This window comes from Dermacentor albipictus, unplaced genomic scaffold, assembly GCF_038994185.2.
Source record: "Dermacentor albipictus isolate Rhodes 1998 colony unplaced genomic scaffold, USDA_Dalb.pri_finalv2 scaffold_12, whole genome shotgun sequence".
Classification (NCBI taxonomy): Eukaryota; Metazoa; Arthropoda; class Arachnida; order Ixodida; family Ixodidae; genus Dermacentor; species Dermacentor albipictus.
Window position 1 is genome coordinate 7396323 of NW_027225566.1, and position 23157 is coordinate 7419479.

At 46.4% G+C, this 23157-nt stretch overlaps 1 protein-coding gene across 1 annotated transcript in view; it reads right to left on the reverse strand.

Annotated features, from left to right (window-relative positions):
* Window positions 1-22947, reverse strand: part of LOC139051573 (uncharacterized) — a 243335-nt gene extending 220388 nt beyond the window's left edge. Inside the window, exon 1 of the mRNA XM_070528542.1 lies at window positions 22767-22947. Within this exon, the coding sequence (XP_070384643.1) occupies window positions 22767-22769 (3 nt within the window). The 5' untranslated portion in view covers window positions 22770-22947. The remainder of the gene's footprint in view (window positions 1-22766) is intronic.
* Window positions 22948-23157: the final 210 nt, after the last annotated feature.

Here is a 23157-nt window from a genome sequence, read left to right on the forward strand (position 1 = left end):
CTCCTCTGCGGAACGACACTTCCAGTCTGAACCCACAACTAGTTCGGCCATGGATACTCCGGCGCACTGCTACAGTCACCGACAGCGAGGTCTTAGCCACGAGGTAATTCCCTTGGAACTGCCCGAGACAAAGATTCCTCCATCTGAAGGAATGGCAAAGGCAGGCGCTTCACTGGTGACTGTTGAGCATCCTCGGATTCCCGAGACCTTCCACGGTGACGTTTTTAGGCCGTCGAATATTGGCTCGAGCAATATGAGAGAGTCGCCAAGGCGAATCGTTGGACCGCGGAACAGAAACTCTCGCACGTGCACTTCGCTATGGCGCACAGCACTCGTACATGACAAGGCAACCGGGCAGGCACACTCTCATCTTGGGATAAATTTCGGTAGCAACTTTTGGACACCTTCGTTAACAACGATTGTCATGATTCGGCTCGGCAATTCATTGAATCGCGAATACGAAAACCGAATGAGAGCATCGCCATGTTTGCGGACGACATGACTCGCCTCTCGCCGGGCTGACTCCACGATGCCTGAAACAAAGAAAATCCGACATTTGATGCGAGGCGTCAAGGATCAACTGCTCGCCGGTCTTCGCAACCCGCCGACAACTATTGTGGAGTTCATAGAGGAGGCTACTATATGATCGAGCGAGCCCTTCAACAACGGTGTCGCCAGTACGACCGATCGAGCAACGCGTCGATCAGCACCTGTGCACTGACTTCCGGCATTGAGTGTTCCCTGCGTGAGCTCATCCGCGAGGTCGTCCGGGAGGAGCTTCGCAACCTTGTGGTTACTCCGGAAGAACCTGTGGTGGCTTCTGTCGCAGAGGCTATACGACAGTAAATCAGGCAGGCGTTTTATTTGCCCGAATCGCTACCAGACGAGCGGTCTATAAGCTATCCGTCGGCCGTCCGTCACCCAACTCTAGCGCCGCGCAGCTCTTCATCCCTGCCTCGTCCTTACAACGAGTCGTTAACACCTCCGCACCAGCCGCAGCCGTTGCCGACCCCGCAGCTTAATGTGCCCGTGGAAACGCCGTCCAACTACCGTACGCTGACCACCGCTACTTGGTCGCAAAGGCCGCCCATAAATTGACCACTTGTTCGCAAGACCGACTTGTGGCGCTCCGTGCACCGACGTCCACTTTGCTGCCATTGGGGGGAAGCCGGCCATAGTTACCATTTTTACCCGTGCAGTGACACCGGATACCAGACCCTTAAAACCACTTTCACTCGCGCTCGTTGGGACAACCGACGCGACACCACCATATGCACGCCAGCACGGCCATTCTCTCTTCCGTATCGTCGACCGCGGTCTTCGTCGCCTGCAGCGAACACTTCACCGCATCGTCGCAATTACATCGATGTAGTCTGGGGCACGTCCCCTAGTATTTGTCGGAGAAACTAAAACCAGCGACATAAATCCGCACATAGAAACTACAAGAGGCTAGTTGATAACGCACATAAGTAAAGTTACTGCTAGAATTATTATCGGTGCGTCGGCTTTCGTTGCTACTTTTGTCATTTTGCCAGAGCGCTGCGAAGACCTGATCTTCGGTATGAATTTTCTGCGTGAATAGGACACCGTTATAAGCTTTCCGGACAGGTCGGTCCCGCTTAGCATGGACCCAGGATCAATTGTACTCTGTACAGAGCAGTGATATTGATCTTTACGCGTCGCCGATAATTACGTGACCATACCACTGCACTCATGCTCCCTTCTGTCGGTGAAATGTGACATACCGATCAACTCCGACGCTGTCGCCGAACAAATTCCGGCCCTGCTATTCAGCCATCGCATATCCATTGCAAGAGGCGTCATGAACATTAACTTTGGACACACAGAAGTTCTTGTAACAAACTTTAGCCATGAGCGCCGGCACCTTACAATAGTTATGACAGTCACGTATGTCGAAGAGTTCACTCAGGTCGCAGACTGCTTCACTGTAAAGCAAGGTGGTTGCACCAGCCTGCCTCTCGTGCCTCGAAATCTATCCATCGATGTTTGCCCAAGCTTGCTGCCTACGCATAAACAAAGCCTCCTAAATCTTGTGCATCAGTTTCAGGACTTCTTCTCATCGACGTCGAAGGTTGGTTAAACGCCGTTGACCAAACAAACATTGAATTATCCCTGACGATGCAGCAGGCCTATTCGGCAGACCCGTATCAGGTGGCCGGATAGTAACTATATATAGCCATATAAAATCAGGCCAAAAGGATGCCTGGAGACGACGTTATTCAGCCGTCGAAGAGTCCTTGGGTGTCACCAGTGCTGTTAGTCAAAAATTTTTTCCCCCATATTGCACGGTATGGGGCTGTTGCGTTTCAAGTTCAGGTGCTCCCGAGGTTGTTTCTGAAAGGAGAGGTAGTTGTCTTTGCATCTCATATGCTAGCTGGCATAGTATCTTGGGACCACGTTCTGTGTTCTTGAGGCAAAGAATTTGTGCTACAGGCTGCAACTCTGTCTAGGTGCTTGTTCATATGCTCTTTCTCATAGAAGTCTTTAAGCATGGTAAAGTTGGAAAGACTTGTTATTACCCGATGTCTGTATTCGATGAGTAGTCTTTTTTGTGCGCTGGTGGTAATTCATGCCCTACAATACCTTGTACACAAGTACAGCATCTGCGATTTTCCATAGTATCCGCTCAACCATCCCTCATGATATTGAGATTATTCTTTTCACCGGGTGTAAAATTTGGAGACAGACGTCATATAATTGTTTCGCTCCCATGCTGGCTCTGCCGGCTTAGTCTTACGCTAGCTGAGGACTCGGAGATCTTGACTTTCCGGTAAGATTGTCTGTCTATGTGAAGCTCACAAATTGCAATCTTGGGTAGCTCTCGATTCTAGTCTTATTTCTGACGTAGATGTAAACTGACTTATCAGAAAGCGAGAGGCCAGACTGGGCAAGAAAGTCTGCAGTGCTGTCGAGAGCTTGTTGCATGATTCTTGATTTCTGTATAAGACAGCTTTCCCATAGACAGTAGTACACCATAGGCTGTAGTACTTCTTGTAGCATTCCCGTATTGTTGGTGTGGATGGGCCAAATCCACCTCCAACTCTCACCTGGAATTTTCCGTCTTTCAAAAAGTTTCTGTTTAAATTAAGTGCTCTAACAGACACTTTTTTTCCTCATCGTTACCTCTTATTAGAGTAGCATGAGGTACTGCTTTTAAAAACCTCTTCACTCTCTTCATTCTTTCATAAGCGGTATTACACAATGCCATGCAATAAATTTTCTGCTGCTTATGGCCCACTCATATCTGCCAGATGGGACAACTACTGAAAAAGGCTTTCTTTGTGTTGTGTGTGCGATGTAGTATGAGCATTCATGCTTTCACGTTTGTACATCTGTAGAACCAGCTTCCTAACAGAGTACTTGCTATACCTGATTATGCTTATATGTGCTGTTGAACAATACATATTGATGCAATGAATGTTTACACACTCGAATTATCACGAAATATGGTTGTTTTACAATTGTGCCCTTTGCCTTCGAATGGTGTTAGATTATACATAAGCATGCCCCCTAGGCAATGGTATTTGGAAGTTTAAGGGTTCAATAAAGTATGGTGAACTAAATCTAAGTGCAAGAGATTCTTTTTACTAATGACTCCCATCGAAATGCGACTTCCACGGCTGGCAATTCAACACTTCGCCTTGCGTTAGCAGCAGAATGCTATAGCCACAGTGGCATGCGAATGATTTAAGGAATTTGTCTGCAGATGTTCTTTCTTTCTTGCCTGTATGTAGGTAAACTAGCAATAAGTGTATCATTTCAAAAAAGCAGTTCGTGGTCCTTTATTGAATAAACGGCATATCATGTATAGTTGAAAGGCAGAAATTGGTTCTAAATTCTTCGGGTGATGCGTTCTTGCAAGTAGCATGGTATTTCATTACTTATAAAGATTTTATTTACAGCAGATATCGTTATATAGGTTTACACACTAATACATGTGATCACAAACTTATTAGAAACTGTTATTAGAAACATGTAAGGCCTGGATGTTGCTGCACAATCTATCAGCTGTGAACATGCAAGAAGCGTTTGTACTTAAAAGATTCCATGATTCACAGGAAGGGACGCAAATGGCTGACTGCACTGCACAGTTTTGATTTGCTTTTCTTTAACGTGTCGCCTTCTATGGTTTCATCTCCACAAGAACAGGCTGTTTGCCTGCTTTTCGCACTGTTGCGCGAGTTTTACATGCCGGTGCAGGAGGGTACGTTGTCACTGTACCACTATAGCAAGCGAATAAATTACTTAATTTACTAACTGTAGAGGTAATTACCATTCAAGCAAATGTTAATACAGGTGCAGTAAGGATACCAAGTCCGCAACTTTTTTAATTTTTATTAGTTTCTGTGCAAGAAAAAAAATTTTTCAGTGAAGAGATGCAACTGAACGTGCATGAAGTATCCGAAAACGAATTAACGACGCTGTTTATTCAAGGCACGGAGTTTATGCTTTCGTACAAAATTGTTGGCATCAGCAGTGCTGATGTGTGGTCACTTCAGCCTACACGTTTACTCTGTCAAATTTAATAAGTAAGTGATGTAAGATAACCTTCCAAGATGCATCGGGAAATTCACGCTTGAAAACGGACAAGAAAATGCCACTGAACAGGTACCGCGTTCAACGCAACGCTGAAACTTTGCGTACTTTGCTGTCTTGTCATGCTGTCTGTCTTGCTACTCAACAAAAGAAACTTGTGACGACCCCAAAAGGACATGTCGTCTCGGGGGAATCGAACACTTCGCAGTACTAACAATCCACCAAGGTTTACGAAGCAAACGTTAAAATTGACTTCATGTGCTGCGTAGCATGTCAAGGAACACATAGAAATGAGAGAATGTAATTTTTGGTACAGGTTCCTTTTATTCTCCCTTTGCGTACGTACAGAATTCGGCAATCCACGTCTCCGTGAATTGCACTTGTTGAGCGAGAAGCCATTTCCCAAAACAAAGGCGAAACATAGCTCTCGGTGCAATTTCGAAGGAAAATTGCAGCGATCGCTGCGACGGTGTGACGGTGCGACCAACCGGTTGGTCGCAGCCGAAAATCGGGGGGGTAGGGGTCGGCACTGCAACTGCGGCTTTCCTCGCAAAAGAGGGTAATCGCACTATCAGTGTGACGCATCATGTGAAACAGGCTTAAGGCAGTCTGCATGTGACGCTTTTCTACTAACGCGAACGCTTCAGCCACCTGCGCCACGAATGGAATGGGAATGTGCCACAATATAAAGAACGTCTCGCCAACTTCGGTGTGTCTATGTGCCACCGGGTGTACTGCAAGTATCCGCCTTTGTGCGGCAAATCTGGCTTTCTCATTTTCCTGTGCTGCCCTCTGCCGCACGCCGCTTAAAACGTTCTGGAAGTGTCCCGGGGCTTTCGCTGGTTGATTTGTGTCGCTGCGACCACGTTGAAGGCACATTCACACCGAAAGCCGAGCGTCTAAGCGGACAAGCGGATTTTCAAAGCGGCAAGGTGGCGAGTGCCCGCGACTGTTCAGACCGGCCGAGTTGTCTAGCTGCCCACGCCGCCGGGGAGGTGGGGCATCTCGCAATTTTTTTATCAATTTCATGGACGTGCCGCCATCTCGCGGCACTTTGGGTTTGTAAGCGTGCTTTCGTTATTTTTTATCGTCGTCGACTTTTGTCCTGCAGGACCGGGTACGGCTTGATGGTGTCTAGCAGCAGTTCCACGGAGACACAGCTGGTTCCGACATAGTGAACGCCATTTGCATTCGGATCGGCGGGATGTTTACATTCGTTCACCAGCGCTTCCGTCGTGTCTGGTTCTGATTGGCTGCGGCCAAAGCCGCCAACTTGTCAGCGCGGAAAAGATCGTTTCGTGCGCGATCCGGCCAAGCGGCCACGTATTTTCCGCAAAGCGGAAAATCCGCGGACGCTTGGCCGGATCCGCTTGTCCGCTTGTCCCCGCTACGCCTTCGGTGTGAACGTGCTTTGATTGCGCGTCGATTTTGCGTTTCGTGGATCGAGAATTATTATTAATGGCTTCTTCGGGACAGCATGTCGTTCCTAGAAGCTATGTAGCACTCACCGACTACTGGGTGAGCAGGGGCGCTATACCGTAAAGCTATTCCAAACTTTTCTATTCCAATTTTGCAATCAGCCTTCCCCGATTGGTCTAAAACTTTTTGGACCACCCCCCTTTCACCTGTCTGTCACGCGACGTCACGAAAACAGCGATAGCTCCCCATCTGATATGACGTGTGTGGTATAGTGTCGCCCCCTGCGAGATCTTCGTGTTATCATACATTTATGTTTCGTAGTAGCCTAGCTAGATGGCGCACCCCCCGTCTGTCATGTGATGAGCTTGTACCAATCAGGAGGTGCCATCTGGCGTGTTGAGTCTTTTGGTAATAAACGACCGCTAGCCGGCTCGGTCCTTGTCCGGTTTTCATCAGGAGGAGTGGCTCCGTGTCTCCCTCTCTGCGTCGGGCGCTCACCGCGCGTTCGCTGGGCGGGGGCCCCCACTTGCCTGCCGCTGCCGACACATCTTTTGGCGACGATGATGGGATTCCCGCTGCGCTTCCGACCGAAGCCGCGGGAAAGTTAAGTATTTCGTCTGACTGTATCACTTCCGAGTCTGCACAGTCGGCAGTCGTCTCTGATTCCGTGGGGGAATCGGTAGCCTCCCAGGACTTCTTGAGACGTCGAGAGGAGCTTCCTGGACAACCCTCACCAGCTTTGAGCGACAACCACATACAATTGTCCAACCAGGGGGAGGGAAATATTAGTGGGACGACTGGGTCTTCGAAGTCCACCGATACGCGTCGCAACCCCCAAAGTTCTTCTGAAGTACGCACACGTCCTCATCGTAACAGAAAACGGCGTCCGTGGCTCGATGATTATGTTTCTTGAGTATAGAGCGTATTGCCGTCTTCGAAACGCCACGGCTAGGGGCCTCGCTGTGATATTTAGGTGGCAGTTCACATGTTTCGTTAACGCAGGTGTAAAATGTGTTCCTTGTTGCGGTGCAGTGAGTTTTGTGCCGTGTTCCTTGTCGTATTTTGTTTTGAGTGACTGCCTGCGTTTTGGTGCCCAAGACTGGTGCGCGTGTGTGTGAACTTGTGCGGGAAGGAACTGAATTTGTCCTTGGACTTAAGTGCGCGTCTTGTGTGCGCGTTTCACTGTATGCTTACTTTGTTTCCGGGGGGGGGGGAAGATGTGGTATAGTGTCGCCACCTGCGAGATCTTCGTGTTATCATACATTTATGTTTCGTAGTATACTAGCTAGATGGCGCATGTGTCTGTCATGTGACGAGCTTGGACCAACCAGGAGGTGCCATCTGGCGTGAAGAGTCTTTTAACGCGATAGCGTTAAGGAGCTCGTGTCGCAGAAAAGCCGGTGTCGTCGGCGTCGGTGTCGGCGTTTGCGGCGTTGACCGTGAGTGATAAATCACGGCAGGCGCTTCATAAATAAAAAGCAACTTCCAAGATTGGCCCGGTGGGAATCGAACCAGGGTCTCCGGAGTGTGAGACGGAGACGCTACCACTCAGCCACGAGTTCGATGCTTCCAAGCGGTGCAAACGCGCCTCTAGTGAATGCGGTGTTGCCTTCGAAACGAGCCGTGGAAAGTTATGCTGCGGTGTATATCGGTAATTATGAACATGTAACGTACAGAAGTCACAATTACACAAGTAGCGAAGTGCGTTTCCGCTGCATTTCTTCTGCGCTTTCCGCACACGCAGAGCCATCTTGCGGCAAACACAGAAGACCCCCTCCTCTCAATGTACGGCGCTGCCCCGACAGGAGGCGCGCCGCGCGCGCATTGGGACCGCTGCCAGGCGCGTCGCGGGACTCCCTCTCCCCTGACGACGCTTCGCCGTGCTCCCGGTCCTTTCTTTAGATTACTATCTATCTCTCTGCCCGTGCCGATCGCGACGTTTGGCTGGCGTAGATCGTTTCCCCTCCGAGACACCGAGTTCTTTGGTTCGTTCCGTTCGCTCAGGCGCAAGTTTCGTTGCCGCGCCGAACGCTGCGGTGCTCGACGCTCACCGCGTGATAGGTGGGCGCTAAGTCCGATGCGGGGCGCATCGTAAGTGATCGCTGTGCCGTAGCGCATTGTCTTATACCCCTTGGCGGGTCGACGGGAACGCTGTCGCGTCCCACTCTTGAAGGCGAAGCTTAAGCGTCCTCCAATTTTTGGTAATAAACGGCCGCTAGCCGGCTCAGTCCTTGTCCGGTTTTCATCAGGAGCAGTTGGCTCCGTGTCTCCCTCTCTGCGTCGGGCACTCGTCGCACGTTCGCTGGGCGCGGGCCCCCACTTGCCTGCCGCTGCCGACGCAACAACGTGTACACATGGATTATGCATGATTTGACCGAACAAAAGAAAAATTGTTATTTCTGATTCGACGCCTCTTCGCGATTAGCCCTCGGCCATTGGTCAAAAGTTTTCGGGCTGCGCCCACTTCACCTGCTTCTCACGCGACGTCACAAAAACGCAAAATCTCACCGCGTCAAAGTGACGTGTAAGCGATGAAGATGCATTAATATGCCGAACAAAACTGAATTTTCTTCTGAATAGCCACAGGCTGCCCCGTACCGAAAGGAATAAAAGATGGCTGCCGCCGATCGCTCAGGCACTGGCTACTTGCGCCTGTCGAAGAGCATGGGTTTATTTGCGCGTAATAAAGCTTTCTACGTGGCCATGTAACATTTTCGAGCTCGTTCGGCCCATTTACGACCTCGTTCTGCCAGCTCTCCCTTGCTGAGGATCCGTTATAGCGTCATTCTTATGCTTCCTTTGCATGCTGCCGCGATTGTCAACGAGCCACCCCAAGCTAAGTAAAGTAAGTAAAGGAAAGCGGACCAATCGCAGACGTCGGCACCACCCTCTTCATCCGGTTATCGATTATCAGTGCAGTGGCTCGGCCCTATCGAATCCCTCTCCACTTGAGCGTGCTCCTCGCCTCTTGTGAGCCAATTAGATAAGAGAAGCCGCTCAGTGTAGGCAATCTTATTCGTTTTTCAAACAAACAAAAGTGACCTCCTATGAACGAGGAAAGCGTTTGATTGGTCTATTCAGACAACCCTGCGGGTGACCGCCTGATGTTTGCGTCGGCGGTTACGCAAATTTGACGTCAGGAGATTGGAATAAAAACACATTGGAATAGTTTTACGTTATAGGGCCCCAGGCCAAAGTGCGCTGTTCTGCGAACAGTGCGGCCGATAAAGTCACGCTGAGTTCCGTGTGGCGACACGGCTGCCTTGGAATTTGTCACTCATTTCTGCACTTGGACATCACCTTGTGTATTCTTTTTACACATTATTTAGACATTTCGTATATTCAAGAAGACTTCGAGCGCAGCCTTCTGCGTCGGATTTATCAAAGCGGTGCACTTGTTTACGTCCACGTCTACAGCCGCAGATCGTTGTTATCATCAAATATTGTGTAAAAGGTGCATCGCTGGTATGAAATATTGTGAAAACGTAGCAAAACTTGCATGTCTGCCCATATGTGTCATGTTGTTACATGCTGAGACGACTCAATATGAGCGGCCGAACCACTTAAACATGGCTAGTATGTTCCAGATACCATAATACGAGCTTTTAATTTATTTCTGATTCTCGTTTTTCTTTAACTCCATCATACTTAAAGTTTTAGCGTGCCATAGACGATTATTAGAGTAAACTATGCTCGCATGAGTGCTCATTTGTAGGCCGTGTTCTCTCAGGAGAACGCGCGGGTGCCAACGCTCACACGGCCTTGCTATAACTGAGCGAGGCGGTTGTTAATGCTGCTGTATACAGAATACACAGTCTCTTGTTTTCCGCTCTACGCAGAGGGAAACAGTGCATCTCTGAGATGGACAAATCTGTCGGCAAAGCAACACGTACACACCCACCAGGGGCGTAGCCAGGAGGGGGGCTTATGGGGCTTCAGCCCTGCCCGAAATTTCTTCGTGCTATCCATGCGCCGCCGGCCAAAACAACCCACGGCGCCGGAAATCATGCTCGATTTTTTCTAGAATGTCCTTTTGACGCTCGAAAAAAACATTTTAGCGCGAACATTAAGAAATCGTGCTGCATTTCGCGGCAACGCCCATGCACCGCGAGTCACATATCGTAACGCAAAGAGCTCTATCCGAGCAGAAAGTTCCAAAGGCGCGGCGGCCGGGCTTGTCGCGGCATCTCGCTGAGGCCGCGGAATCGGGAGCGCTTGGATCTCAATTCTGACACTTTATGGGTATATAGTTCTAATAAACTTTTAATGCGAAAGGTGCATTGATATTTCCGAAGTCGTAATTTAGATTTTCAATTCCGGAATATTGTGGGCTTAATGTTGTTATAAACATTTGACGCCAAAGGTGCATTGCCTTTACTAAAGTTTTAGATCGGAACATACAACAAGACAATCCAAATCAACACACTTTCAGAGGAGTTGACAAAACACGCAGCGAGATACGATGAGACGAAGCATTGTGGTGGTTCATTTTTGCCGTCATGTCGCATAAGAAAATAAGAATTAGATTATGTAGTTTTACGTGCCAAAATTACTTTCTGATTATGAGGCACGCCGTAGTGGGGGACTCTGGAAATTTGGACCACCTGGGGTTCTTTAACGTGCACCTAAATATTAATACACCGGTGTTCTCGTATTTCGCCCCTATCGAAATGTGGCCGCCGTGGCCGGGATTCGATCCCACGACATTTTTTTTTTTCACGTGCGCCAAAGCATCCATGTCAAGAGACTAAAGCCAGCCAGGGTAACTACGTTCTTATTTATTTTTTCTACTTTGTCTTTCATTCGTGAGGACACATTGAGCCTCTTAAAAGCTTACAGTGGAAACATTCGAATTCACCGCCCCCCACAAAAAAAGCAAAGGCCGCCATTTACGCCGGGAAGGTGTTGTTTACTATGTTTTTTTCGATCGTCAGGGGATATTACTGATAGAATTTTCTAAAGCCGGAGAGACTATAAATCGTTTCCGATATTGTGAAACGCCGGATCGACTGCGTGGGGCAATCAAGAACAAACGACGTGGAAAATTGACGAATGGGGTCATCTTGTTCCACGACCTGGCTATGGTGTTGGGCTGCTGAGCGCGAGGTCGCGGAATCGAATCCCGGCCACGGCGGCCGCATTTCGATGGGGGAGAAATGCGAAAACACCCGTGTACTTAGATTTAGGTGAACGTTAAAGGACCGCAGGTGGTCGATATTTCCGGAGGGCTCCACTACGGCGTGCCTCATAATCAGAAACTGGTTTTGAAACGTAAAACCCCCTAATTTAATTTTTAATTTTTCCACAGTGCCCATACCCACGTCGCTGATGTGGTTAATACAAAACTGGCAAAGTTCAAGTGGGAAACGCTGCAACATACGCCATACAGCTAAGATCTGCCGCTTTGCGACTTCCACCTTTTGCGGCAAATGCAAAAAACAGCTTAAGGGAAACAGATTCGCGTCGGACGATGACGTGAAAGAGCCAGTTGCAGATTTGTTGAAGCAGCAACCTAAGGAGTTTTATGAGATGGGAATCACCCGACTGGTTATTCAATGGGATAAATGTCTAAATGCTCATGAAAACTACTTTTAAATTAAGTACCCCGTTTGTCATACATTTGCATTGGCTAACTTTCATTTGACTCGCCCTCGTATATTTTGCAGAACGGCTTTATATAGGTGCTCTCTTCTCTTTTGGGACAATAATTTTGGTGCAATTACTCACGATACACGACCGGTGAATGCTGCTCCTGCGTAATACATTGGAATAAATGACAGCGTCATTGAGATCTTTCACTGGCTGTTGCATATGTACAAAAATGTAAACAAGGCTGTTGAATGTCAAAGTATCATTAACCTATTTGTCCTCAGCTTGTTAATTTCATGGCCTTTACATTTTTCATATCAGTGGCATGAACTGATTTGCTTGTTTCAAACTAATATAGTTCTAAGGTTCATGTGATATTTCCTTTACTTATTAAATAGACAAAAAACATGGAAGCATTGATATCAGTTATTTTGAGCACAATTTCTGGCACATACGAGTATATCTTTTTATTTTAAAATACATATATTACTTGTTTTGAAAGTGCGTAGCGTTCAAGAATTTGTTTGCAGCACCTTTGGCAATGGCAATGCAGTTTTTATTCATGTATTTGGTCTCTCGACAAATTGTTGAAGAGGAAGCTTTAGCTCGGGCCCACCTCCGATGCGGTCTATTCAAATAAATGTAAAACGCAAAAACGCTTTTCGGAGATAACCCCTGGATCACATTTAATGAACTTTGTTTAATTTGAAAGAGTTAACTTCTAGTATCTGTTGGAAGTGGAAGTTCCATTTAGGGCCTGAATTTTGTTTAAAATATTTTTAAAAATTTGAAAGTGAGAAAAAATAGACGCACTTCGTTTACAAACTAAAAGCTCTTCATCAAAAACAGATATCGCGGTTCTTCAAATGGCATCTATTATAAGAGTCAAAGCGGACAAATTCGGTATGTCCATTTGTATCTTACGTGAATTAGTTACGTGGTGCGCAAGGGTACTGCAAAAGCCGTATTTCGATAGTGCTAAATTGTTTGAGATTCAGTTGTAACATATCAATTTTGTCCGCTGTAGATGTACTCTTAGATGATATTCACAGAATTGTGATATTATATTTTATTTTTGAGTTACAGAGCTTTAAACATCATAGTTTAGTTTCCTGAAAATTTGAGATTTGTGCCAATATTTAATAAAAAGTTGACAACCTAAATGAGAAAATTCGAAACCAGAAGACAGTAGAACTGAAGTTTTTCTTTTAAATGCAACAAACGTGATCAAATTTTGTGCAGTTGTTGCCGAGAAAAGCTAACTCACCTTTTCCATGTATTTAGATAGGAGCACCCGAGATGAAGCTTTCTCTTCAGTAGGAGGCGAAGCTGCAACGTGAGCCCCCACGAACGAAATTTCTGGCTACGCCACTGACACCCACCCACGTACGTAGCGAATGCGACCGACAGCCTACAGGTACGGTGACGTACAGATACGGTACGGTGACGCACAGCGCTCTGTCACCGCTTGAAGTGAAGTATAGTTGATTTCAAATTGCTAAGGCCAGAACTGAATTTTAAAAGCAGTTTCGTTAGACCTAACTGCTCACATTTCACTTCAGGTCCACCGGTAGCGGATGCACGAACTCAACGGCACCAAGTTAACCTTCGCGAACAGAATCGACATTCACTCAAACTTCATGGTCATGGCTTGACAGGGCTGAAGCTTGTGCATTTCAACTTGGTAGGCGTGTTTGGCTCATTTTGAGGATGATTAAGTACATCAACAAGCGAAGACGTGGTCGCTATCGTGTTGTCTGCTCGACGGCTGATCACACGGGGCTCAGTCGAACGATGGTCGGCACGCTTATTTTGCTTATTATTATTATTTTGCTTATTTTCCCAGCGCCGTCGACAAGAAAGCTCGTCGCAGTGCAATTCGCGCTAGCCGGTTGCAACGTTGTCGACCTGGTACGATAAAATTGTTTCAGTGAGGCACAATAGTCGGTCAGTCCTTGGAGTGAGCGTCTTGTCGGTCTGTTATCGACCCAGTGCAGCCCCACCTTACGAGTACGTGTAGACAGGCACGCGCTGCCAGCACCAAGGCAGAAAGCTGGGCTAGTTGGTGTGTCATCATTATTCAAAAGACTAGCGCAAATTAGCAGGGACAAAGACAGAGGACGACAGGACTAGCGCTCGTCCTGTCGTCCTCTCTGTCTTTGTCCCTGCTAATTTGCGCTAGTCTTTGATAATGATGCCACCACCAGCAAGTGAGGGCTGACGCTGCAAGAAGACTTCTTCAGCAACGTGATGTACTTAAGTGTCGCCCAAGTGTAACGCATGGGTTTCTCGTTAAATTTGCTAGCCATCAATGAAATGCGCGCGCAACTACCTGGCTCATGGTGCAGTCCGGACAACTCGGACGATGCCCTGGCCGCTTTCTATTTTAAAGTGTTAAAGTGGAGTTGCAGCCTTACGCTACGCACGTTTTCGGCACCACACCGACGTCGAGCAAACAGTAGAGTTTCCACCATTTCAAAGTGGCACGTGGCACGAGTGTTTGCCGCAGTGCGCGTCCGAGCGCAACTTCTTTTTTTTTTTCGGGCGACTTCCCGGCGCACGACCACGCACGTGACCCTTTCATAACGTTACGCGACTAATCCGCTAGAGCAGGGCGCATGCGCCATCGCGCCGTGAAAGAGGCGGATTATCAGCGTTCGTACGCACCGGCTAAAGCCCCTTGATAATTTGAAAGTAGCGACACTCTCCTTCTCACGGCGCTTTCGTCCTCGATTCTGCTCGCCCGCCGGCTGCGCACTGCACGCTATTCCTCCTGGGCTCCCGCGGGCGGGCCGCAGAATTCTATGGAGGCGTGTTATATAGGGCCAGTTGCGCGCCCCAGTGGGGTAGAAAATTTTGAGAAATGCTAATAACAGCATTAATAATGCTGGAGGCAACGTTTATGAGGAGGTTGGTTTTTTCTTAAAGCCGTATGAACGGGGTATACTGATTTAAAGGGAGCTTTGAGGCGAGTTCTATACTCCAGACAATTTTTCTGCCACATGATCAGATGCTTTACTTCGTGCGTCTGGTCTAGTATTGCTTGTGACACATCCCTTTGTGCGTGGCTTATTAAGCGAAAGCCTTAGAACTTTGCTTCAAGGTCCCGTTGTGAGCTACAGAAAATATCACGTGACCGAAGGAAGGCGGGAAGCGAACCAAAGCATGTGCAGCCGCGTATAAGAGATGATTAATGTTTACCAAAGTAATGATTGATTAGTGATTGGATTGTTGTTCATGCACCCTAATCCACCCCAATCGGTCTTAATACCCTTTCAGCAGCACTTCACCTTAATCCACCATAATCCGCCTTAATTCTCCTCCACGCACCTAAATCTTTATTCTTGCATCTTAATCCTTCTTAATGCACTCTAATCCACCTTAATCTTCTTTAATATACTCTAATCAACCTTAATCCTCTCTGATCCACCTTATGTCAACCACTAATGATTCGTTAATTAACTTGGGTAATCATTCTCTCATACAGGGGTGGACATGCTTTGGGTCCCCTCTGGCCTTCCTTGGGTCACGTGATACTTCCAGTTTAGAAGGCGACCTTGAAACATAAAGATCTAAAGGCTTTCGCCTTAAAACTTAAAGAAAGCTCAATTTTGACTAGTGAACGCTCATCACCTACAATACTACGGGCATACTTGCCACTAAATTTTTCAGGGCGCAAAGCAGAATCAATAATACTGCGCTCCTGACTGAATAACAACAGTTAGCGACGTGCGAAGTGATGGAGCCACCCCAGAATATTAAGCATACTGAGGACAACCGCAACAAAAACGCTGGTGAGCAGGCCATAAGAATGATAAAAAAATGCAGCATTACGCGATGCTTTGCTACGAGCTATAAGAAAGACTCCTCAGCTCGCAAACAACGCTGTTCTTTGTCAGAACAAAGTTGCTTCGGCCAATGTCATGCAGCCACTGCTTCCTACGTAAGCCGTTACGCTTTCGTTGTGGTATCATAAAAACGGCATAACCATCTTCAGGCTTCTTGCTGCAGTTATATGCGCAACAGCCCGGCATAGCACTAGCACATAGACCAGAAACACTGCGCACAACGTTTGCTACGCCGAGCTAAAGCACTGAGCCAGTCGTGCTCAGGAGGAAAATGGCGCAAACGAAAAAGAAAACACAAGCAAAACTCAAATCCGCGCGTTTCCAAGGGCAACGGCAGGGAGACCAATCGTCGTGCAGAAAAATGGGGGCAAAACTGGTTGCCGCGGGGGGGGGACACACAAGGGGCGAGGAGGAGGCGAGGAGGTCGCGCGGCGGCGGCAGGGTTCAGAGAGTGGCGGTACTTTCAAATTATCAAGGGACTTAAGCACCGGCGCGCTACGCACGCCCCCTCAGAGTCCACGCATTGTCTTCTTGGCAGTAGATGGCGCAGCGGGTCCAGGAAAAAAAGCGGCTCAGAAATGTGGAAGAAAGTAAATGGGCTAGGAGGGTGTTCAGGTTTCTGTACAGGAAAAATATTTATTCACATTGGGGGAAAAGAACTAGGAAGCTTACCAGCAAGTATGCGGCCTCTATTGTGGGCAACACAGCAACAAAAAAGGTCAAGCGGAAAATCAGAGAGGCTGAAATAATCTCATCGGAGGCGGCAACGGAAAAGAAACCTGCCACGAGTAAGTACTTAAGAGGAAAAAACGAAATCAGGAAAGAAACCATTTATGATAACTCAAAGGGAAGCTCACTACTTTCCGAAGCGAGATCGGGATGCCTTAGAACACGCACCTATAAAGTGACATATAAGAAGGAAGAAGAAGCATGTGCTTGCTGCGGTAAAGCTAGGGAAACGACGGAGCATGTTAACAATATATATATATATATATATATATATATATATATATATATATATATATATATATATATATATATATATATATATAGAAAAGCGTCAGCAGTGCTCTAGAATCCAAACCAATAAAGGATAGGAGGATTTTGAATACCGAGGGAGTGCTCTGTGAAGGAGAAAGCTAGGCAAGTGTGAAGCAAGTTGTGTTTTTTTCTTTTTTTATGCAGCATGCACTTTAGAGCGATGCAGTTCGCAATCTGCAATAATTTTCTTCTTTTTTATTTTACTCGGTGCCTTAAACGAGGGAAGAATGTGAGAACTTTCGAAACCTTTCTATCCCCGAAAGAAATATAGAATTAGGTCATCACGAACGAGTATGCGAGTTACGAGAAATACAGCTGATCAGAGCACAACTTTTTTTATGTACAGTCTTTATGGCTACTTACTTGCAGCTGTGAGGCCGGGAGCAGTCAGCTCTCCTCGTAGAGTGTATCTCAAACGGCTCGCGACGAGTGCAAGACGCCTATAACTCACATTCTTGAAATTGATTTTAAGCTTCAAGCAACGCTATTCCTACAGAGATTGCAAGCTTATTGGCCCCTTCTCATGGGGAATCCCGTGAACCGGGCGAGTGCCTGGATGTTCGTCGATTTCAGTGCAAGTGGCACCGCACCAATTGGCCACTATTATTCACTTGGTTTTGATACCATAGAGATGCAGCACTTTCCTACAATAATTTACGGATGATTAATATGTTAAGCTATCTCACATTTCGGCATTATTCAACAACTCACATCAGAAAGTTGTCCATAAATTTACGACAGAATGTATGGCGCAAATAAATGCAAGACATTTACAATGCGTACGAAAGCGATATATAGAACAACAATTAGTAAGTGCACCACCATAGGTGGTTCCAAGTTAAGCGGGATATATGAGACATGCAAGACAAATATCTGTGAAGAGGTTGTTTATTTTCGACGACTTTAGCGCCAGCTGATAATGTTTTGCAGGCCTAACTAAATATAGATTGGTCATAATTTAACATTATATAACATGTTGGTTTGGCTCGAAAATTAACTGTAGCGGTAGTACATAAACACTGTGGAGTTCCTCTTTGAGAGGGATACGAAAGAAAACAGAGAGGCAGGGAATTTAACCAGAACGAGGAACCTGACTTACTACCATACACTAGGGGATCGGGCGACCGGGTGTTCGCACACACACAATCGCTACCCGTCATGATCAACGCACACTATTACAGCACATGATCAAACTCAGCAACGAGAACACCAATTCAGACTACAGCAGTTCATGCAGGCTTGCTTTCCGTAAACACTAGCAGTGCTTTCGTCGCCCTGTGCTCTTTGAGATAGACTACACTGTAAACCATGCGCACAACGAATTGACTGGGGTAACAACAAGTCTGCTTACCTTACTTTCTGCAGAATAAGACTGCTGGATGAAACTATCCAATTTAACATCGTATCTCTTCCCGATTTTGCAAACCGCCTCGAAAATTCATGGCCGCAAAATTTCGCATATACGAGTGCCATCCATTAGGTTAGGGCGCATCAAGGCGCTGGGTCATGACGTGGAAAACGACCACAATAAAGAAAGATACCTTAAGTCATAAACATTTCTGATATCTATAAGAAACATTTCATATATATAAATATATATATATATATATATATATAGCACTCCAAGCATGCACTACATCTGCTGGCTTGGAGTGACACCTGAATGCGGCAAAAGATGCCGATAGCGAGTGGGGATAAGTGGGGATATACTAATCCAGGTAGAACTAAATTAGGAAGGACCAGTAAGCTTCAACAAAGATACTTCATCCTTCATGATTTCTGCAATTAACCTATGGCCCTCAGTCCCCAGCAGCTGCGGAGTACCTGACCAAGGCGGTGGTCAGACCTGTAACGCAGTAGTTGGTGCTCAGAATCTCTGGAAACAAGCAGGCCGCCAATCGGAACTGACCCTGGCAACGTTTAACAGCCAAACTCTCTCGAGTGAGGCTAGCTTAGCAGGACTCTTTAAGGAACTATCAGACATTTTTGAAACATCAATGGCCTTAGTAAGATTAGCACTGGTGAGGCTTATACACTGCTGACTAATGGCCATGTCCTGTGCTATAGAGGTCTCCCAGAAAAGAAGCAATATGGGGTAGGATTCCTAATCCATAAGGGCATAGCGGGCAACATTGAGGAATTGTACAGCATTAGTGAGAGGGTAGCAGTTGTCGTAATCCAACTTAATAAGAGGTATAGAATAAAGTTAGTACAAGCCTACGAACCAAGATCTAGTCACGACGATGATGCAGTAATCCGTTTTATGAAGATGTTGAATTAGCGATGAAAAAAGTGCAAACTCAGTATGCTGTAGTAATGGGTGCCTTCACTGCAAAAGTGGGGAAAAAGCAGGCTGGTGAAAAAGCAATCGGCAACTACAGCGTCGATTATAGGATAGCTAGAGGAGAGATGCTGGCACAATTCGCAGAAAGGAGTAACCTGAGAATAATGAGCACCTATTTCAAGAAGTGTAGCAACAGAAAGTGGACCTGGAAAAGCTCTAATGGTGAAACAAGAATTGAAAGTGATTTCATACTTCCTGCCGATCCCAGCATAGTGCAGGATATAGATGTGATAGGTAGAGTAAAGTGCAGTGATCATAGGTTAGTGAGGGCTAGTATATACCTCAATTTGAAGGAAGAAAGAGTAAAATTTGTCAAGAAAAACTAGAGGCAGTAAAGGTACAAGCACGCAAATTCATTCTGGTACTTGCAAACAAATATTCAGCCTACGAAAAGAGAGATGAAGATGACATAACGGTAATAAATGAAACCGTAACTAGGCTGGCTTCAGAGGCAGCAATAGAAGTGGGAAGCAATGCACCAATACAACCAGTGGGCAAGCACTCCCAAGTAACAAAGGATCTGAAAAATAAAAGACAAAGAATGAAAATATTCAACTCAAGAGATCAGATATAATTCGTGGAACCGTCAAAACTGATCAAATAGGCGAAAACAAGGGATATTCAAAATTATGACCCGAGAAAGTCTGAAGAAGCCGTAAAAAATGGACGCAGCCTGAAATCAGGGTGAAGCCAACTTCGCAAAGGACAAATCAACATGTATGCACTGAAACATAAGCCGCATAATATCATCAGCAATCTCGAAGGTATAGTAACAGTAGTGAAAGATTTCTAGACACCTGTACAGTACTCAGAAGAATCAGGATGCCTCCATTGAAAGCAGTAATGAACAGGATACGGAAACTCCTCCTGTAACTAGTGATGAGGTCAGAAGGGCCTTGGAAGACATGAAACGGGCAAGAGCGGCAGGAGAATACTGAATAACAGTCGATTTAATCACAGATGGACGAGACATAATGCTTGGAAAACGGGCGGCTCTCTATAGGAAGTGTCCATGGGCTGCAAGGGCCCCAGAAACTTGGAAGAATGATTATACTGATGCACAAAAAGGGACACCTTACAGAATTGAAAAACTATAGGCCTATTATCTTACTCCCAGTATTATATAAAATATTCACCAAGACAATTTGCAATAAAATAAAGGCAACACGAGATTTTAGCCAACCAAGGGAACAGGCTGGCTTCAGGAAGGCATACTCTACCATGGATAACATCCAAGTCATTATTCAGTTAATCGAGAAATCCGCACAGTACAATCAGCCTCTCTATATGGCTTTCATAAATTACGAAAAGCCATTTGATTTAGCAAAGGTAGCAGCAGCCATGAAGGCATTACGTAATCAAGGAGTACACACCACTCACGTAAATATCTTGGAAAATATCTACAGAGAGTCCATGACTACCTTAATTCTGCACAAGAAAAGTAAGAAGATGCCTATAAAGAAAGGGGTCAGAGAAGAATACACCATCTTTTCAATGCCATTCACTGCGTGCTTGGAAGAAGTATTCAAGCTATTAAACTGAAAAGGCTTAGGAGTGAGAAGCGACGGCGAATATCTCAGCAAGCGTCGGTGTGCCGACGACATTGTTCTATTCAGCAATAGTGCAAACGAGGTATAACAAATGATTGAGGACCTTAATAGAGTGGAGTTGAAGATTAATATGCAGAAGACAAATATAATGATGCATAGGCGGGTAAGGGAACAAAAGTTCAGGATCGCCAGTCAGCCTCTAGATTCTGTGAGGGAGTACGTTTACCTAGGTCATTTACTCACAGGGGCCCTGATCATGAGTAGGAAATTTAGAGAAGAATAAGAATGGGCTAGAGCGCATACGGCAGACATTGTCAGATACTGACTGGAAGTTCACCATTATGATTGAAAAGGAAGGTTTAGAAACAGTGTATATTACCGGTGCTGACATATAGGGCAGAGACTTGGAGAGTGACCAAGAAGCTTGAGAACAAGTTAAGGACGACGCAAAGGCGATGGAACGAAGAATGCTAGGGATAGCGTTAAGAGAAAGAAAGAGGGCGGTTTGGATCAGAGGGCAAACGGGTATAGACGGTATTCTAATTGACAGGAAGGAAAAAAAAATGGAGCTGCGCATGTCATGTAATGTGCCCTTTAGATGACCGTTAGACCATTAGGGTTACAGAATGGATACCAAGAGAAGGGAAGCGCAGTCGAGGACGGCAAAAGACTAGGCGGGGGGGGGGGGGGGGGAGGGCGATGAAATTAGGAAATTCGAGGGCGCTCGTCGGGATCTATTGGCGCTGGGCAGGGGTAAGCGGAGAGCGCAGGGAGAGGACATCGTCCTGCAGTGGACATAAAATAAGGTGACGAGGACGATGATATATATATATATATATATATATATATCTTGCTAACTTTTACCAATATATCTAGAAGGTTATGCATGTGGTTCGAAGCCACCGCGACATTGAAAGCGCAGACATGTTCAATGTGCACCTCAGCGGAAGCACCGTGAGATTCCTGTGTACTACATGAACTTCACAACATTACTACGCAGCTCTGTTAATAGAATATCACTGGAAACATTATTGGTTTCACGTAATTGGCTCGTGATTGGCCCTTAAGAGTAAAGAGGCCTTTTTGATTTGACAAATTCAACAGAGGTCCAGTACGCAGAGCGCTAATGTTTCAGCGAAGAATCTAAAGTGGGCATCCAGCCACTTAGTTTTGAGACAATGACTCGAGTTAAACATATTCAGAAACAGATAGAGACAGCGCACAGTGAAAGTGCTCTCCTTCGTGCGGCCACTCTTCTTTTCTGTCTTCGTTTATTTTCGCACTATAGCTACTATACTCTTGATGTACCAAAGTGCAACTATAGTCATATTGTAGCCGTTGCGAACTAGTGCAGTTGGTACATTGTAATTCAGGGCAATTTTCATTCGCACTTCGACGCTGATTTCCAAAGAGCTAGACAAAAAAAAATGGGCGTTCAGTCGAACTCTTTAGTGCTGCTACTAGCTATTTTCCTCACAAGTTCGCTACAACATTCGCATCTTATTACGACATGCGGTAGATCACAGTACGTCGCGACTTTCTCTTGGCGGTGCAGTAAAGGGAGAGCTGGAACTAGAAATTTCTGCCAGTGTCTATGAATTACTATTGAAATAACTAGCATTTCACCTAAATGAGTAGATCTTCATGGCTTAGCAGCATCACTCCTCTTTCGTATTAAGTTACACTTCAGCAATCGGTGGGCGTGAAGTGCTTCTGAGTTCGTGGGCTTAAATGAACTCGTGCGCTCGCAGCTGGACGTCATTGCTCGCTCTCTCTCTTTCACAGTCCCTTCGCCACAGAACCTCGAAATTTCTCAAAAGGAAGCTAGGCTGTGTGAATGCCTCAATTTATTAGATGTTTATAAATCTTAGTCGAGGCCCTACTCTGTAAGGCAGGTATACTTCAGCTTAGAAGTTTGACATTGGCGCAGATAACAAACTTTTGTTTTGGAATTTTTCACAAATCTTTGCCATCCGCAAAACATTATAAGGAACGCTATTTAAAAATTGTTCATCACCGTTCCGTTATTTCAAGGCCTTTAGGGCAGCGTGCTGCCCGTATGCTGCATACTGACTACAGGAGTGAGTGCCATAGTATCATCTGCTTAACCTAAGCTACTATGTGCATTCTGCTTACAGAGGTGCCTACGTAAAACAACGTATTAGTAATTATTTTCCAGAAGTAGAGCACAATCGATTACCTGATAGATGGTTGAAAGACCGCTTTCGGTCATATTTATTGAAAAGGGGCCTCCAATGTGCAAGGGAACTGCATACAATGTGAAAAACTACATGCATTCTAGATGCAGCTAAGCGAAACACTGACTTTGGAATTGCATTTTCGGGGTATGAAGGCAAATTCGAGCAGAGCTTCAGTCGCTCGCGTAGGGTTACGACGTCACTGCTACTGACAGCTCACCATGGCTTCTTGCGACGTAGGTGAGGATGACCGCAGAGCTGCTAACGGCACGCTGGAAAGCCGCGGAGTGGTAGAAGTGGTACAGGCAGCAGCAGCAGCAGCAGCAGCAGCAGATGGAAGGTGTCGCCGTATCGCCAACTGCGCAGCGTCTGCGATGCGATCCCGGGAATCGTGGGTCCAGGTTTTTAAAGGGGCTCAGTCACGATTCGCCCCGTAGCCGCCAGGCGCCGCCCCTTGCGAAGCCGAAAGGAGACACAGTTGCGCAGAAAGGGGGGGGCACACTTCTGGAACGTCGAAAGCGGGGCGGCAGGCAGCCCGTCCGCACGCGTGCCAATCATGGCTCGTTCGAGGCGGCATTCACTGAACCAAAGAGAAAGAGCACATTGCGAAG